Consider the following 18452-nt stretch of genomic DNA (forward strand, 5'->3'; position numbering starts at 1 on the left):
CTAAAACCTTTGAAATGTCCTTATTAGAAGATCTATGTCTGAAAAAAAAAGCATTATTTTTGCACCATATTTGTTTTAACTTTTTAAAATGGTACTACTTTACCGTTTTCGAGCCGGTGTGCCACCATGTTGAAATGACGTCATTGATGACGCCAATCGCCCTTTTTAGTACATTGAATTCTATAGGAGTGAAGTATCATTTAGCAGCTTTTTCAGTCAACATTTTTGTTAGGCATAGATCTTCTAATACTGACAATTCAAAGGTTTTAGGCCACATTTGTTATAACAGTGGAGGATCCCTTTAAAAACATTGATTTACTCTTCTGGTTTAAAAAAAAGATGGATTTCTAAGTTACATTATTTCTCGATATTTTATCAAAATTTTAGCTGCAAAATAGTGCAACAGATGGTTTTAAATTAGCTGATTGTGCAAACTGACGCCGAAGCTAAGATACAACAAATTGCAATCTATAAAATCTCTTGCGGAATATTATCACTCAAAGCAGAAGTGTCGAGCTAATTTTAACTCGGGGGCAAAATACAGACACGTTTGTGGTCAAAAGGGCCACAGATTACAGATTATAGCAATAATGTGACTTAGTTTGCTCTTCCACATTTAAATAATATGTAAAATATGGACTGCACCGACAATATCTAAGCAATAAGTGACCAAAATTTTAAAAAATGCTTTGATGAAGGACAGGGCTCCTGGAGCCAGTAGGCTCCGCCCACTCTATACTATAAAACCTCCAAAGATCAATCTATGCTATGCTAATTAGCTACTCAATACTCACTATACCTCTGAGTGTCAACCCATAGAGGGCAGTCACTCTTACATATTTTATGAAATATTCGCAAAATTGAAATACTGTGTTTGAAATGGCACACTCCATACATACACTACAAACTCAATGAGTATATACTCAACTGTCTACTATAAACTAAAAGTATGTTTAGGATGATGATCGCTCCTACTGGGCTATACTTTGAAATTTCCCAAAATGTATTTCGAACCAACAACCACCTGAATCACACAGAGGCTAACTATCTCCATTGATTCGCCACTTTTGAACGTTTTGAAAGCATTTTAAGTGAGAAAGTGACCAAGGAGAAAATCAACATGTGCTCATTTGATCCATAAAACTCACGTATACAAATTTCATACCAACAATATGAATAGTGTGCATACCGTGCATACTTAAAAAAAAATCCCAAATGAATATAGTATACATCCGGGTATTTCTCACGTACTCAATCTTTTCATACTATCTAATGTGAATGCACTAGATACTAATTTGCCGTCAGACATAGTATGAATAGTACGTTGAAATGCAATTTTGAACATAGCCTGAAATGTCAAGAGTCGAACAAAAATCGAACGACTTCATACGCAAATATTTGTTTTCAGCATTCAGTTTTGAGGTTTAGTTAGTTTTTAAAAATAAAAAAGTTTTTGGAATAATTTGAAATTTATTTTTTAACATTTTCTGAACAACAAATAATAATTGTAAAAATTGTCAACCATTCAAAACATTATTGTTTAGTGCTTATTGTTAAAAAAAAAAAAAAAAAAAAAAAAAATCAGGTTTAATAGGTTAATAACCATTTTTGACAAGTGCATTGATTCAAACAAAGAACTATACTTTTAGTTGAAAATTAATAGAGCTATAAGGAAAATTAAAGTTGCACAAAACAATGTTTATGGCTTACATACACGTACACATACAAACTAAAGCATGAGGAATGATACATTTCCTATTTCCCAGTCTACCAGTAATTAGGGTTGTATTGACTTCTCCCTCTCCTTAAGAGCGATAACATCTTATGTTTACTTTTTAACAAGCAGTAAAAATCATATTACATAATTGTTTTACATTATCTCACCATTAAAGAACATCAATCACTGTGTCAGACAGAATGGACATTATTAAACAGGTAAAGCACAGGTTTAGTTTAGACCACCTTAGCCTCAGGCACAGGAAACAGGCAGAACGCTGCCATGCAGTTTATAAGCCAGGTGGACGGAGCCGACCACACCTTCCCTCTCCTCACCACCTTGGGCCTGTGGGGCCCCTGAGGGTCATAGATGATGTACTGGGTGCACAGGGCCTGGTCGGAGCCTGGGGCGGCGTGATAAGCCGCGGCGCTCAGCGTCTGAGTCACGTCGCTGTCTGGCTTGGGCTGCCGACTCAGCAGGTGGCCTCCCCCCGTCAGCAACAGCTTGATGAGCTTATCTTTGGTGGGGGTCTTAAAGGAGCCGAGGAGGAAGAAGAAGCAGCCATCGAAGAGCTGCGGAAGCTTCACAACAACAACAATAAAAAATGCTTGCATTAGTCAGAGCTGGAATGTTTAATTCACTACTTGATATGTTTATCATGAACTAATATTATTGTACGACTCAGAGGCTTTTAGGAAATGAAGACCTAAGGGAACAGAAAACAAGTCAAGGCTGATCAAGAACGCTTTAATAAACAAGGGATTCAAAGGAAGGAAGAAGAAACTCTGAGCCAGCACAAATCCAAATAATTAAAAGGCAACGATTTGGCAGATGCTGAAACTGAAGAGACGTTCTGTTCAGACCCAACGATTCCACAACCCCAGCAAACGTCACCCTGAGGACACTTATTGGCTGTGTTGGAAAAGGCATACTAACGTACTACTAAAAACTAAGTCTGATGTCAAAATGAGTATGTAGTGCGTTCATATTAGATAGTAAGGCTGAACGATTATTTGCATTTGCGATATTATCCCGATATCATAAAACGCAATTTTCTAATTGCAAAGATTGCATTTTTTAAGTTCAGAGAGTGTTTAAGAAGTGCAGTCCACATGTTTACATGTTTCATGTTGAAGAGGTAAAGCCACAGATTTGTTTGCCTTATTGTTGTAATCTGTGCTTTAAAATGTATATTTTTATATATATAACTTTAAATAAAACTGAAATTGTTTATTATGAAACAGATTGATTTATTGTTTGTGTTCATTGAAAAACACATGACAAGAGGCCCTTGAAAAAATTATCGCATATGAAATTGCAATACTGAGGAAAATTGTTCAGCCCCATTAGATAGTATTAAAAAATTATGCAAGAAATACCCGAATGTATACTATATCTGCACAGTAGACACACAATCATACTCAACCGCCCCATGATGCATTGCGAGCGAAATTTACAATCGTGGGACCAGCTTCGAGCTAATAACCAGACAGTCCCTTCTCCAAAATGTGTTTTCTGCGAGTTTTATGGATCAAATGAGCACATGTTGATATTCTACTTGGTCACTTTCTCACTTAAAATGTTTTCAGAACTTTCAAAGGTGGAGAATCAATACAGATATTTAGCCTCTGTGTGCTTCAGGTTTTTGTCGTTGTAGGTTTGAAATGCATCTTGGGAAACTTGGAAGTATACTTCAGTGAGAACGGTCACAATTCTAATTCTTGGAAAAATCAAAAATAAAAAAATGCCGACATTTCACAGATTTTTGGAATCCCTCTATTGTGCTACTGACAAAACTTCCGGCTAACTTCAAAACAAGAGAAAGTGTTAAAAAATTAATTGAAGACGAGAAGAGATTCTTTTATTTTGAAAAGGGAATGTTTGGTTTTTATCTTGAAGCTGGTCCCAGGACGATTTAACATTCCGCTCGCAATGCATCATGGGGCGCTTGAGTATGAGTAGTGTGCCCACTGTGCATACTTGAAAAATGTCCTGATATAGTATACATACGGGTATTTCTCGCTTACCCAATCTTTGCATACTATCTAATGTGAACGCACTACATAGTCATTTTGAAGTCAGACTTAGTATGAGTAGTATGTTCGTATGCGATCCGTTCACCTCTCAGAGGCAGAATGATGAAAGTCTCGTCTTTTTGGGTGAAGTTAAACTTTCAGTGCAACTCAATCCAGACTGTCTGTGTGAAGATTTTGTACTTTGTTTTTTTTATTTATTTTTTATTTAACCGCTGGAGGACGTGTTCTTTTATGGGCCAATGTTCTCCAGACAAACTCTGAGCCACTAAGCAGGGGCTGTTTAAAGTGGCAGAGAATTAGGCCACGGGAGACTCTTCTATTCTCGACATCAATGAACTCAACATTTGAAGGGTGTAAATTAGCTCTCTAAAGAGCTTTGATGAACCATCTCTGACTAAACTTTGGCTGGGTTTTCACATCTGTGTGCACACTCTTGGCTGAGTGATGAAGCCGTTCCTTAGAATAAAATCTCGATCCAACTAAAATGCTTTTTTTTTTTGTTTTGAAGGCTGTGTGTCCAAAGTCATCGCCACAACATGCTCTCCATTATTCCGCTTCTCTTTACACTTCATCCATGCTTCAAGGAACACAAAGACACTCAACTTACAACGTACCAACAACATGCTTGATGCTGCACTAAATCACAAGAGATATAATGAGTTTTCAGCAGAAAATGATCAATTTTGTATAAGTTTGTGTGTAACTAGAACACTGAAAGACCTTCAGTGACACGTCACACTGTTCCTTGACTCTGGAGGCTGTGACTTTGTTTGTTGTGTTGATGATTTATAGAGAGACGTGTGTGTTGGCTCTGTTTCCAGCAGCTGTTATTCTGTTGTTTCCAAAGTTGTGCTTCTTTTTTTGGTCTTCAAATGCAGATGTCCAAATTAATACACGTCACTTCAAAAACAATTATCTAAACTATTTTAAGAAAGAAAAATTGACAGTTCTAATGCAACAATGGGAGACTTATTACAGCATCATCTGGTCCGAGGGCCACATTATTAAAGATTATGACAGAATAATATCTGATTTGTGTTGTCATTATGTATATGTTCTTGTCATTTAAATAAATATTGTTATCTTCGTCGGTGTTTTCGGTGTTTTTTGTGTTTTCGTGTATTTTTGTCTAATATTTTTCTCCGATTTTTCTGTTTTGTATGTTTCTCAAATAATATTGTTTATGTTTTTTTGAATAATTTTGTGTATTGTTGTTTTGTATGTGATTAGTTATTTTTTACACTGTCCTTTATTTCATTATTTTCTGTGTTTTCTTGTGGATTGTGTTTTTTTTGAATAATATTCTTAGTTTTTTGTCATTTTCTGTATTTGTGTTGTCATCTTGTGTGTGATGAGTTATTTTTTGTGTTCTTCTTTTTGTATGTTTTTACTTTACTTTTGTTGTCAATTTATATACGTTTTTCTCATTTTTCTGTGTTTTCTATGTTTTTCTAATAATGTTTATGTTTTTGGTCAATTTATGTGTTTTTTAATGTTTTTCTAATAATATTGTTCATGGTTTTGGTCATTTTGTGTGTTTTTGAAGTCACTTTGTGCATCTGTTTTGTTGTTTTTTGTGTGATGAGTAATTTTTTGTACTTTGTCATTTATTTTGTGTTTTTCTGTTATTTTCTGTGTTCTTGTGGTCTTCTTGTGGGTTTTTAATGTAATTATTTGTCCTGTTTTGTAATATTGTGTGTTTTTAGGGCATTTTTGTGTGTTCATTTTGGGGGGCGCACAACATTAGACCGAGGACCTCATGGGTGTGTTTTCATTGAAATATTAGATCATCTTTACAGGAACTGGAAGCTTCCACGCTTTATTGAATTTCCTAGTATTAGAAAACACAAAAAGCTTCGGCGCTTTGGGCACAAATGGAAAATGATTGGAAATAAACAAAGGCTTTTTCACAGCTGACCTCATCATCTGCCCTATGATTCTTCTGACCAATCCCATTTGAGCTCACTCAGATATGGTTAATGAAGAAGCCTTCGTGGAATCCGGAGCGTGAACCCACTCGTCTCTCGCACGCTTTGGAGACGCACAGAGAGGCCGACTTGTCTGACGCTATAAGTATTTAATAGAGTGAGATGTCTCCTTCAAACAACTGGAAGCAACAAGCTACCTCAAGCGCGAGGAATAAATAAGTAAAACTCTTGTTTGTGACAAGGAAAGTGCATTGAGAGGCATCCTGCCAGCACTGTGCATTAGAAGAAAATTTAATAATATAGAAGCTCCAACAACAATGTTCAAAAGCTGCTCCATTGACCTCAGTTTTATTGTGCTTCAATCCTTCTTTTCTAAAGTTAATCAGCAACGAGTGAACTGAGAGCATTCACATTTCAGAAGTGTGCAGGTGTTGGTGCTGCTTTGTAACAGTTGGGATGTGGTGACCACAGAGGCCAGCTACATTATCTGATACACATCAGTTTGTTTGTGCTTCTTTTGTACTTTGTAGTTTGTTTGTGCTTCTTTTGTACTTCGTAGTTTGTTTGTGCTTCTTTTACGTTTCTGGTTTAGTTTGTGCTTCGTGTTTGTTTCTGCTTTGTGCTTTGGGGTTTGTTTAGAATTTGTATGTCGTTTGTACTTCGGGGTTTGTTCGTGCTAGGTTTCTGCTGCAGGGTTCGTTGGGGGTTTGTTCGTGCTTCGGGGTTAGTTCGTGCTTTGGGTTGGTTTGTGCCTCGGGGTGAGTTCATGCTAGGTTTCTGCTGCAGGGTTTGATCAAGCTTCGGGGTTCGTTCTTGCTTTGGGGTTAATTCGTACTTCTCGGTTCGTCCGTGCTTCGTTTCTGTTTTGGGTTGGTTCGTGCTTCAGGGTTAGTTCATGCTTCGTTTCTGCTTCAGGGTTGGTTCGTGCTGCTTCATTTCTGCTTCAAGGTTTGTTTGTGCTTTGTTTCTGCTCCAGGGTTCGTTTGTGCTTCTTTTCTGCTCCAGGGTTTGTTTGTGCTTCTTTTCTGCTCCAGGGTTTGTTCGTGCTTCTTTTCTGCTTTGGGGTTCGTTCGTGCTTCTCTGTGCTTTGTTCGTGCTTGGTTTGTTGTCCGTTCATACTCTGTGGTTTGTTTGGGTTTCGTGGTTTGTTTATAATTCATATCGGGGTAAGTCTTTGAATATCTTTAAATATTTTAAGAAAATGTCCTATTCCCTAAGGTCTAATACATGCAGCAGATTAGAGTTCCACTCTAGAGGAAAATTTCCAAGCTTACGTTCCAGCAAGTTTCCAGCCCTTTGCAACCCTAGTTATGACTTAAATTGAAGGTTTAAACATTCAACACTGAGACTAAATAGTATAACTAAAGTCCCTGTAATGCAGTGAGTACATTTTTATCTAATTTCATCTTCTCTTTTCTTTCAATAATGTTATTTTAAAGAGAACTTTCTTGGATTGCCTTCGACGTTGCAGTATCTTCACTTATACAAAGAAGAGTTCTCTTTTATCCTACTACCAGAGTAACACAATCTCCCAAAGAAAGTCACACTTTAATCTTTCCTCTCTTATTCTCTTACCAGGCTACATCTGTTGATCCGACTGCGCTGGGGTCCTTCTCCTGCTTCATGTTCAGCCTCGGGCACCCAGCCTCCTTCCTGCAGACAAGCTTCCACCCCTGACAGTAAAACGAAAGCACAAAAGGAAATTACAGCTTAATTATTTTTGACTGGAAGGACTGCGACAAGTCATTTGCAAAAAGAAGATAGCAAAAAAAGTTGAGTCTGTTTTACCTAAAGTTGGATGACTTGGCAGAGTTTTACTCATTGACAGGAAATGCTCACAGGGTGATGATGAAGTTATTGACGCAACCTTCATTTTAAGTTGTCAAACCAACTATGTCTCTGTCCCTTGGATTTTAAATGAGAACTGAGTGTGACAGCCAGCAGTCAGGCATATTTTTGAGTTAAGAGTTAAAGCTTTTGTTCTGCATTTGTAAAAAAAATGTCTATTCACCCAAAAGGCAGAGCAAGAAAAAATAAGGGTCACAATTTAATCACCTGTCAAAGATGCTGCAGCTCTCAGTTACAGTTAGAATTCTATTTCAGAGTTTTTAATGGATCCAAAACATGACACGATAAACACATGATGTAGACCTGTCATGGGCAACTGGTGGTCCGTGGGCCAGATCGGGCCTTGGTTTAGTTTTACGCTGACCGCAGAACAAATACACAAAGTGTAATTCATGAAGTTAATTTCAACAAAAACATACCATACTTCAATACTTCAGAAAGAAAACTATAAATGAGAAGACAATAGATATATAGTTGATTATTACATTTCTCATAAACAATAGTTTATTGGAAATGGGTTTTGTATAGAAAAAATACATTTCTAAGAAATATGAAACAACATAACACAAGACAACAAAAACACACAAAGTGACTGCAAAAAAAAAAGCCACAGAACACAACTAAAGCACTGAATGACAAAAAAACAGAGAAAAACACCCAGAATGACCAAAAAACATGCACAATTACTTCAATAATAAATGTTGACTTAAATTCTGACATTGTTGCCCACACTCTGATGTAGGCAAAAGAAGCACTTCGTAACACACTGAAAATGCATCTGGATTGAGGCGTGACAGTTTGAACCAAATATTAAACAAAATACTTTATTAGACTGAGGAATCATCTAAAAATGTTCTATAGACACTGAGACAATTTACACTTTAAATTAATCCAGGCAGATTCCCCAAGGTCAAGTCAATGCGAACGCGTGTCCACATTTCCATGTGACATTGGGACATGCAGAAGTCGCTCACACATCTGCACTGTCTGTGGCGCTTCGGGCTAGAGGGTAATTACATTTTTTTGATCCTGCTTAATTACAGCGTTCTGATACTGGTACCCAGCCAGAAAATAGGCAGCGATACTGGAGTTAATCACTCTGGACGATGGCACGCAGTGCTGACGGGTCATTAGCATTTCTGCTAATTATGTTAACGGCGAGAGCAGAGAACAGCTGAAAGCCCTTGCTTCCTGTGTCAGTGAATGAGTGAGTGACAAGACTAAAGCGCTTCCTTGATGAGACCAGCTGGAACTGAGACCTAATGAGGACACAGCAGAATAAAACCCAAGTCACATGTATTCAACTGTAGAATCAGCAGGAAATTAATAGCTAACTGCTCATTATTTAGAGAGGCTAAAGGGATCTATAAACAGACAGAAATGTAGTAAGTACAGTGCTAAAGGCTAACACACCAGCACTAAACTCACTCTGTTTTAGCTGTGTTTTTGGTAAAGTCAGACAATGCATGATAAAACTGTTTTTTGTATTTCAAATAAACAAAAAGTGTACAACCTGTTTTTGAAGGAAAAAAAAAAAAAAAAAAAAAAACCTAAAAAGCCCTTTTCTCAGCAATTTTATTCCTTAAATATATTGACTCATGACGAACGACGACTGAACCTCTTGTATTATACATAATTTTTTTTTTTTTCTAAAAAAGATTGTGATAATTTTACCACAGGCAGTGGTTCTCAAACTAAGGTCCTCAAGCTCTGCTACAGGGATCTGTGAAATCATTTTAAAGGTGCGGAAACCCGGTGGCTGGGAAGTGTCAGGTGAATGCATTTAAAGAAATGAACACAAATGCAAAAAGGTCACAACACGAATGCAAAATGGCCACAACGGAAGTGTTTCCGACGGACCGGTATTACAGACGGACACGTTTCTGGCGGATGTTTTTAACCCGCCAGAACAGAGAAGAACAAGAAGACGACATCGAAACACGTATGAAAGTCAGTGAAAGTTGATTAGGATACTCTTATATTTTTCATATCAGGCTATCATATCATAATACCGGTCCGTCGGAAACACTTCCGTTGTGGCCATTTTGCATTCGTGTTCGTTTCTGTAAATGCATTCACTTGACACTTCCCAGCCACCATAAAAATGTGTTGCAAAAGCGCTATGGAAACACTTCTTACGCAATTACACGTAACATGACGTGATGTACCTGGTCACATGACCACTTCCACACGACACTGTGTGTGTAGGCAGAAGAGGAGACCGAGACATTTCTTAGTATTATACTTATTATTACTGCTACATTGGATGTGAAACAACAAAGATATGTTTTAAGGAGGTTTGGACCGTCCGTCTTCCTGCAGCGAAGTGTCACGGAATCAGATTTCACGAGCGTTACGAGGCTCCTGCTCACAACAACCTTCAATGTCAACACGTTCAAAGCTCAATTATACTTTGCGATACCGCTTTTATTTTGCAAAAAACTGTAATGGAAACACAGTTACACTGAAATGTAATGGCTGTCTCAATGGCTATACTGTACATACAACCTAGTATAAGAGCACATGTACTCTTTGAGTTAATTTATAATACAAAGACCTTAAATATTTAAATATTCAAAGAATAGATAATTCCTTTAGTATTCAGGGCTACAAATGGCAGTAAATTGTGTTTTAAACATACCAGGAGATCAGGTTACTTATAGGTGCGTGTATTGCCTGGCATCTGGCGATACAATTCGTATCCCGATACATAGGTCACGATACGATACAATATATCCCGATATTAAAGTACAAGGCAATTATTGAGATTTTTTTTTTTACATATGACTTAAACAACTAATCTGTAAATGTGTACACCTTCATGACAACATTATGTATGACATATCTTATTGGCATATCTTACAATCAAAACATTGGCTTTAACATGTCATGTGCCAACAACTTAAAATTAAAAAAAAAAAAACATACAATCTGTCTATGGCTTTTAAACCAACTTTGACTTTAGTGCAATTTAACTGAGGTATATGCCTAGAACAACAAATAAATGCAGAAAGTTAGTACTTTCTTTTTAGATTTTATTGAAAAAAACACAAGCTGGTCAACATGTGTAGGTTTCAGCGTACTTCTTTGTGCAGTTACAATGTCTCCTGCAGTGGAAAAAGACTTTCCTGGTTAAAGAAAGGTAAAAAAAATATAAATAAAAAAATCGATATGGATGCATTTTGAATCGATCCGAGAATAGCAATATATCGCCAAATCGATTTTTTACCAAAACCCTAGTTACTTAGAAGCAGGATGGATCCATTCAAGAATATTTAAAAAAAAAAAAAAAAAAAAACTCCTTTTGGGCTAAAATGAAAGCTTAAAACAAGATTTTGTTGGATGGGAGATGCTAAACGTGAAACATGACTGATTAAGATGTAAGCCAGGGCTTGGACTAGTTGACAACAAGGCAGCGTATGAAGCATCTAAAAAGACAGGTGGCAGTGAAACCCCGCCCCCACCCACACACATAGCAGTGAACAGATAAGATGCTACAATGATTGTCATGAGGGGGACAAGCTGTGCCAAGTGCTCAGCCTGCTTGGAGACGAGCGAGGGGCGGGGCTTACGCACCCATACAGTGGCACAGTCAGAGAGAAGCACAGTTAAACAGACACACTGACAACATGCACGGCCTTTGTTTATCTCTCCTTAAAGCTTAGACTCTCTGAATATCTGCTCATTTCCTTTGATCGAAAAATGTCAGGAAGACTGGCGGAGAAAAAAAGCAACTTTCCTCACTTCTTATTCACACAAAAGATAAACAGCACAAATCCAAGGTATTCTTTATTACAAGTAAACTGAAGAACACGCTCTCTCTTACTGTATGAGATCTAAAAAGAGTGGGTGGCTGCACTTGTAGTAAACAAGGAGAACGTATAATACTCCCTGCGTGCTGTATATCCGTATTTTTCCTGCATTATTAAAGGTTATGCCTTTGGAGAAAAAAAAAAAAAAAAAAAAAAATCGCACAAATGGATTAATTTGAGCCTTTTACGAATGCGACGGGCTATGAAGGTTCAAAAGTGTATGGCTGAGACTGGTTTTTGGTACTGATTAATAATTAACACTGAAACCTCAGCAGCAGTAATAAACCCAGCAGCAAAAAAACCTCACAAAAAACATGAGCACACATCTTTGGCCAGAGGAACAGCAGAATTAAGCCATTTTTTTTCTACTCGAGAGAAAAAGGCCAAAAATAAAAAGCTGCATTAAAGCCCCAACGGCCTTTGCTTTTCAGATTACACTTAAGTTGTATTCCAACAACCCAGTTGGTTTGTATTTTTCCACGTAATGTTTACTACAGCAAGAGCACTTCAGGTACAGTAAATATGATTTCATCAAACAATTGTCTGCAGTGAGATGGGGCCCTCGGTCGCAATTTTGCTATAACGGTAAGAATCAATTCGTATTTACCATTTCTACAATGTCGTACTTCAACCGCTTACCATATTGATGCTGGAGTGGATTTTAACCAGCGTCCAATTTGTTCCAAAGCTTTGGTGATTGAAAATGTTCCATTTAAAGGCTGTCATGAAAGGCTCTGACCTCATTCCTACCAACAAATGTTGATTATCTCGGTGAACTCTAATCTTTCCAATCAGTCCAAGGTACGTTACTCGCTATTAAAGCAATTTAGGATACAATATGCCTGTTTAAGTGATTGACCAAAGATAAATAGCCCCATCACTTCATACTTACACTTGTATCTGACAACCCAGCAACCAGCAAGAAGACCCAGGAGTGTGGAGTTCGTAGTGGGGAGGGGTTCTCCATCTGGTACCACAACATGGCTCACTAGAAGGAGAAATATTATTAATATCAGACAGATAGATTACCACAATATTTAGTACAAAATGCCAGCTTACAGATGTGTTTGTGTAGGGTTGCAAAGGGGCAGACATTTTAGTACATTTCCTAGAGAATTTAAGCTCGGGAATTTTGCAAATGTCCAAAAAAAAAAAACTTTCCATTGAAATTATTTATAAAAATAACCATAAATAACTGATGCCATTATTTTTCGATGATGCCAAAATATGTTTTCCAAACTAGATTTAACATCCTGGTCAAGGGCCTACCTTCAACTTTGAAAATTCCCTGTTTTCCCCCATTATTTCTAACGGAAAGGTTCCAACTTTGAAAATTCCTGATATTTTGCAACCCTCGTTGAAATGTTATGTTTTTATTTAACAGTATTACTTTCAAATGGATGCAAATATTTATGTTTGGACTTTAAAGAGTTCTTTAAAATTACTCCCAAGTTCCAGTTAATTCCTGTGAAGAGTTTAAATCTACTTCTACTTCAGTGGCATGTTTTATTTGTTTGTCTGTTAACAGGATTATGTTAAAAGTACTTCAAACAAAGATTTTGACAAATTTTAAACGACGGTGGACCGTACACCATGGATGCTTGCATTTTTGAGGAGATTCAAATCAATATACTGGTTCTGGATCAATTTCAAAAATAAAAAAATCTTTCATTATTGGCGAAATTTAAAATATTAATATCTCGGTACATAAAGCAGTTGTCTTTTTAGAAATTCGACTCAGTTGTGTCAGGTTAGTTCCTCAATTACCAAGTTTCATCCAGATTGTACATTTCATTGAGATTTTAAAAAATAAATAAATAAAATGGGGGTGACCATACATTTGGACTTACTGTAATGTTGTTATTATTAGGGATAGAAATGTCTTCCAAGCCCTTAAAGTGTGAATGATCACAGCACCATGATCATAATCAATGATCCAGATAACTGCCAATGTCTGGCAAAGTGGATATTTTGCACTTGGCAGAGGTTTACACCCTCCAAGTGCTTTAATTTAAAATATTCCTATAAATCCCGAGCTTAAATTCCAGTGGAAAATGACCAGAAATATTCTGCCCTTTCGCAACCTTGTATTCGTATATCAGAGGCAAGTTAAGGGTTATTCCTTCAAACTGTGTGCCTGCGTTTCTACAGGGTCATGAGGTCTGATGATGTCTACCCCAGTTTGCATCATACACAATGTGGCTCACACCCCTGGACAGGAAGCCCATCTGTGCAGTGTGTGTGTGTGTGTCTTGGATTCAACGATGTGCTGGAACCCATAAAAAGGCTGTTGTCCAAAGTGGAAGCACGCTGTGAATTTGTGAAGATTTAAAAGCTGCACAACCATAATGAGAATGTCCCAGCTCATCCCAAAGGTATATTGGATGGAGATTTGCTGACCATGGAGGCCATTAAAGTATGGCGAGCTCAAAGAAACCAGTTTAAAGACGATTTGTGCGTTTTTGTTTTTCCCTCTCTGGGTATTTCTTCCCTTTTGGACTTTTTCCCCAAAAATTTTTGCTCAGTTGGAACTTTAGTAGGTCGTCTTTACTTTGCCTTGTATGTGCCATTTTAAAGCATTATAAAGTTATTGTCAATTTCAGTCGAAGCCGCCAATGCAGCAAAAAACAGCAAAACGTGAGTGGACGATTCTCTTGTGAGTGATAAAAATTTACTGTACAACATTTTCATCATTGTTAGCTATGACAGAAAATGTTTGGATCTTACAGAAATGCTATTTTTACAACTGAAATGCAGAGTAAGTTGCGGTTTTAAAATAGGACCGGCTGCAAGGATCTTTTTTCATCATGAATAAATATGAAATTTTTTTACATTACGTAAGTTGAAGTTTTTTTTTTGTAAAAGGAATGATTACTGATTATATCATTTTCAGCTTTGCCTTATGTCTGCCATTGCTAGCAGGCCAACATGATAAAAAGTCAGCAGAATAATTACGTTTGTTAATTCCACGACAGAAACGAGAGTTACGTATGTAACTACAGTTCTATGAATCCTGGATGACCGCCAGAGCATCCTGTCACTCAGGATCCTTGTGTCCTCGCGAGAAGATTTTGACAGGAACAAATCACCTGATGACACCGGTAGATATAGACTCTCCGGGTCATCCAGGGGTCACAGGTGACTTTGTTGATATAATTACTCGACCTGCGCATGCGCGAGATGGAACATCCAGTGCTTTAAGCACCGCCTCTGGCGGTCAGTAAGGATGAAATAGAACTAGATGATCTCTGCAATAAAAAAGAAGTTTGGTATTGGTTATCGGCCAAAAATCCAATAGCGTGCATCAAAATAATCATTTTCCATTAGTCCTTCAGCTATTACTCAATTTGTTTTAAAACAGACTGTAACCACTGCCAGTTTTTTTTTTTTTTTAAATAAACGTTTGCTTTCTGTAAAAAACAAGTTTGAACATCAACATCTATTTATACATCAAATATGTGACCTTTCCCTTCCCACTCCGTTCAGTTATTTGTGGGTTAATTAGCCTGAAGGTTTGCAAGTGTTTACAAATATTGTTGAATAAAAGCATGAAGTGTAACTGACTGTAATTAGCTAAGGATTAAACAGGCTTTAGATTGTATGTTATATTAACAGTATCATGGAGCCAATCCCAGATTTTACCAAACCACTGGGGACTCGACCATTTGGTTGCAAACGCTCATCACTACTACTGCGCTTGATGCGGCATGTCTTAAATTCCCTTGATGCACTAAGTCACGCCACGGTGAGTGCCGTGTGTGTGCAGCATCACACACACCACCCACACACACACACACACAAAGGGCTTTTCTAAGTGTGTCAGACAACAGAATTGCAGCCAAATTCTTATTTAATTTAAGCCAAGGACATGTTTTTATAAACTAATTACAAAGAAAACCAAGATCATTCCCCTTGTAATTAGCAAGTAATTGCATTTAAAACACTACAATGGACATAATTTAATTTTAAGGGCAGAACCTTCTCACACTGTGTCGACCTTGGATTTTGAAGGATTTTTCTGCTTGTACAGCTGCAGACTTCAGTGTGTGTGCCAAAGGAAGTACCATCATCACTGACAGTATCTCCAAGCAGTTTATAAAGAAGGATTTCACGTGTTTCTACACTGTGGTATATTCCCAGCTATTACTTTGGAACATTGAAGTCGCTGTGCTATTACGTTGATGTATACAGCTCTAAACACACTTGTTAGCTTTGTGTTGAACCTTTGCCAGAGATAATCCTCTAGCTACTGCTGTTGGATTTCACACCATAAAAGAGTGTGTAGTCGATAACAAAGCCTGTAAAGCTCAGCGCTGTCAAAAAAAAAAAAAAAAAAGTTAGATAAAGCAGTCCCATCTCATTGGAGGTAAAAGTAAAAACAACAACAATTGAGGTAAAAACAAAGCCTGATAACAAAGGTAGATGAGTGACATTTAGTGTTTACATCAGCGCAATCAAACAGTGATTACGACATAAGAAACTCCTCTAAGGGAAGAGAAGTCGTATTACTAATGATTGTTTTTGTAGTCGACTAATCTAGTGATTATTTTTTCGATTAGTCGACTTGTCACAATTATTTTTGTTTTGTTTTGAAGCACATATTTACGACTGCTTTTTTAGCGCACCTGCTTAAATCCTTCCACCTGTGAACGTGTCCCTGTTGCACTAAAACAATGACATAAAACATGTATTTATAGTGTAGTTGCTATATTTAACACACAATAAAATTATGAATAAATTGAGTATTACAAGTTGTCTTTAACAAAGTAGTAGTAGTAGTAGTAGTAGTTGTAGTAGTAGTAGTAAACAATGAATGAGTGTAAATACTGTAAGTTAACCAGCATGTAGGTTGTGGAGGTAATGAGATTTCTTTTTACTTAAATCAAGTCCATAAAATAAAAGAATGAATAATAAAATATTTTTTTTTTAAAATGCTTATACAATAGGGGCTGGATTTTATAATTAATTTACAAGATTAAATCTTGTAACACAAAATCTGCGTTGACAAATTTTTATTATCGATTATGTCAACTAATCATTGCAACCTTAATTCAATTTTTCAATTACGTCTTCAATTATCCATGTTCAATTACAAATCAACTGATATATTTTCCAATTACAACTAAAATGACCAGAGGTGTAAAGAGTACTTATGTATCCCACTCAAGTAGAAGTACTGTTACTTGTGTACAAGTACCAGTAAGTCATACATAAAATACTCAGGTACAAGTAAAAAGTAGCTAAATTAAATAGTACTCAAAGTAAAAGTTACTAGTTACTTTCAAGTTAACGCTAATGCTAAGCTAATGCAGTGCGATGCGGGCCAGCGCCTGTATCCTAACTTGCATTTTCATCAGGAAATGCAAATATTCTAGTTAGTTATAATTACATCATAATTGTAATTAACTATCATGTACGCAATTACAATTGTAATTGACCCCAACCCTGATTCAGGCAAACACAATAATACCTGAGCCAGAATATGCGTCGGCCACCTTTGCTCCCAGTAGTGCTCCCAGTTTGGCCAGTTGTTGTTGCTCAGGTTGTGACAGCTTACTGGCCAGAAACAATGCGGTCAGATCTTTCCTCGCACACTCACTCATCTAAAATAAGGAAATAGAAAGTAAACTGAACAAAGCCGGTGCCTCTATACAGCCAGAAAAACAGAGCTGCAGGGGAAACAACATTAGGAGGGGAGGGGGGAGAAAAAAAAACAAATAAATCAAAGACGCTCACAGCCTAATGCAGACTTACCACAGAGAGACTGGTGGGAAGGATGGGAGACGCATCAGAAGAATGGGTTCCTTCATTGGCTCCCTGGAAAATCTCCAGCATCTCCAGACTTGCTGCGTAATCAACAGGCCTCTTTCCATACAGATTACTGTGAGGGATGGAACAGCGTGGCAGTGTCTCAGAATAAGCTCACATCAGTATTTATTTACACACATTTAGCATTTACCGACCATCTGGTGAACCGATGAGCAGACATTACTAAAACCCAGCAGTGACTACTTCTAATTAAGAGTCAAATAAAAAAACAAAAGCTTAAAGGAGCATATTGAAATACGATATAAAGTAAAGTCATGTACGTCCATTTTCAGCATTACTGCTACCATTCCAACACAATGGGATTCATAATTACAAGTGGAAGAAGAAAAAGATCATTTAAGTTATTGGAACAACACACACAATTAGAGAGTGAGCAAAATCAATGTATGGAGACTTGAAATGTAAGATAAATATGTATGGATCTGATTTACAGGGCAGGGAAATACACAAATATTTATTTCTTGTCTATCCTAAACTAAATGTCATTACATTTGACTTTTTGTATTTTATTGTACTGTACATGAAGTCTGATTTTGGTGTTGTCTGTTTTTTTTTCCAGTTTATTTTAAATGTAATTTCTGTAGTACACATCATCAACCTACCGGAGACTACAGATGGAAACTAGCCAGTGTCTACAATCTGGCACATTCACATATTTATCTATTAATCTGCATTGTCCCTTGTCACAGATAAATGAATAAACAAAGTCCAGGCAAGAAAAGCAGATTCAAAGTCAAACATGAGCAGCTCAAATCAAACTGTACTTACCTGATGGCAAGACTTTAACTAAACCATAAAACATTTTTTTTCTGCTGAAAACTAATGTATTTTGTATGAAGTTGTGTTTTTAAATTTTAGTCCAACTCCTAACATTTTAGTCTAAGTATTTAAACTTATATACATATTTTGTTGTAAAAAGGTAAGAACCATGCCTCTTGACCCCGCCCCTTCTATAAAAACCAGCACCTGCTGACTCTGCAAAATAAGGTGAGTAGGTTGGATTGAGTAAATTGTGAATCGAGAGCTATAGTGAGTAATGAGTATAGCTAAATAAAAGCTGAAGTCAGAAGTTTGGAACTACTTTCGCTTTTTAAAAAAATGAAGACTCATGCAAGCTTGAAAAAAGTAAAGCTATTTGGAAGTGAGGTAGTGTAGAAATACCACTCCTCTGCGTGTGTGTGTGTGTTTGTTCCATTATTACTGCAGGTCCCGCATACAGTAATACCTCATTTATATTTGAAAAGTGCGTCTTGGAATCAGTCTTTTGAATAAAATGTTATTT

The 18452-nt window shown here is 37.0% G+C and overlaps 1 protein-coding gene across 1 annotated transcript in view; it reads right to left on the minus strand.

Moving 5' to 3' along the window:
• Positions 1-1732: 1732 nt before the first annotated feature.
• The window catches only part of bard1 (BRCA1 associated RING domain 1), a 34107-nt gene continuing 17387 nt past the window's right edge, over positions 1733-18452 (minus strand). The window contains exons 7-11 of the mRNA XM_028435724.1: positions 17096-17222; positions 16812-16944; positions 12234-12329; positions 7257-7354; positions 1733-2298 (exon numbers count right to left, since the gene is read on the minus strand). Coding sequence (XP_028291525.1) covers positions 1954-2298; positions 7257-7354; positions 12234-12329; positions 16812-16944; positions 17096-17222 — 799 coding nt within the window. The 3' untranslated portion in view covers positions 1733-1953. The remainder of the gene's footprint in view (positions 2299-7256; positions 7355-12233; positions 12330-16811; positions 16945-17095; positions 17223-18452) is intronic.

Source organism: Gouania willdenowi, chromosome 21 (genome assembly GCF_900634775.1).
Source record: "Gouania willdenowi chromosome 21, fGouWil2.1, whole genome shotgun sequence".
Lineage (NCBI taxonomy): Eukaryota > Metazoa > Chordata > Actinopteri > Blenniiformes > Gobiesocidae > Gouania > Gouania willdenowi.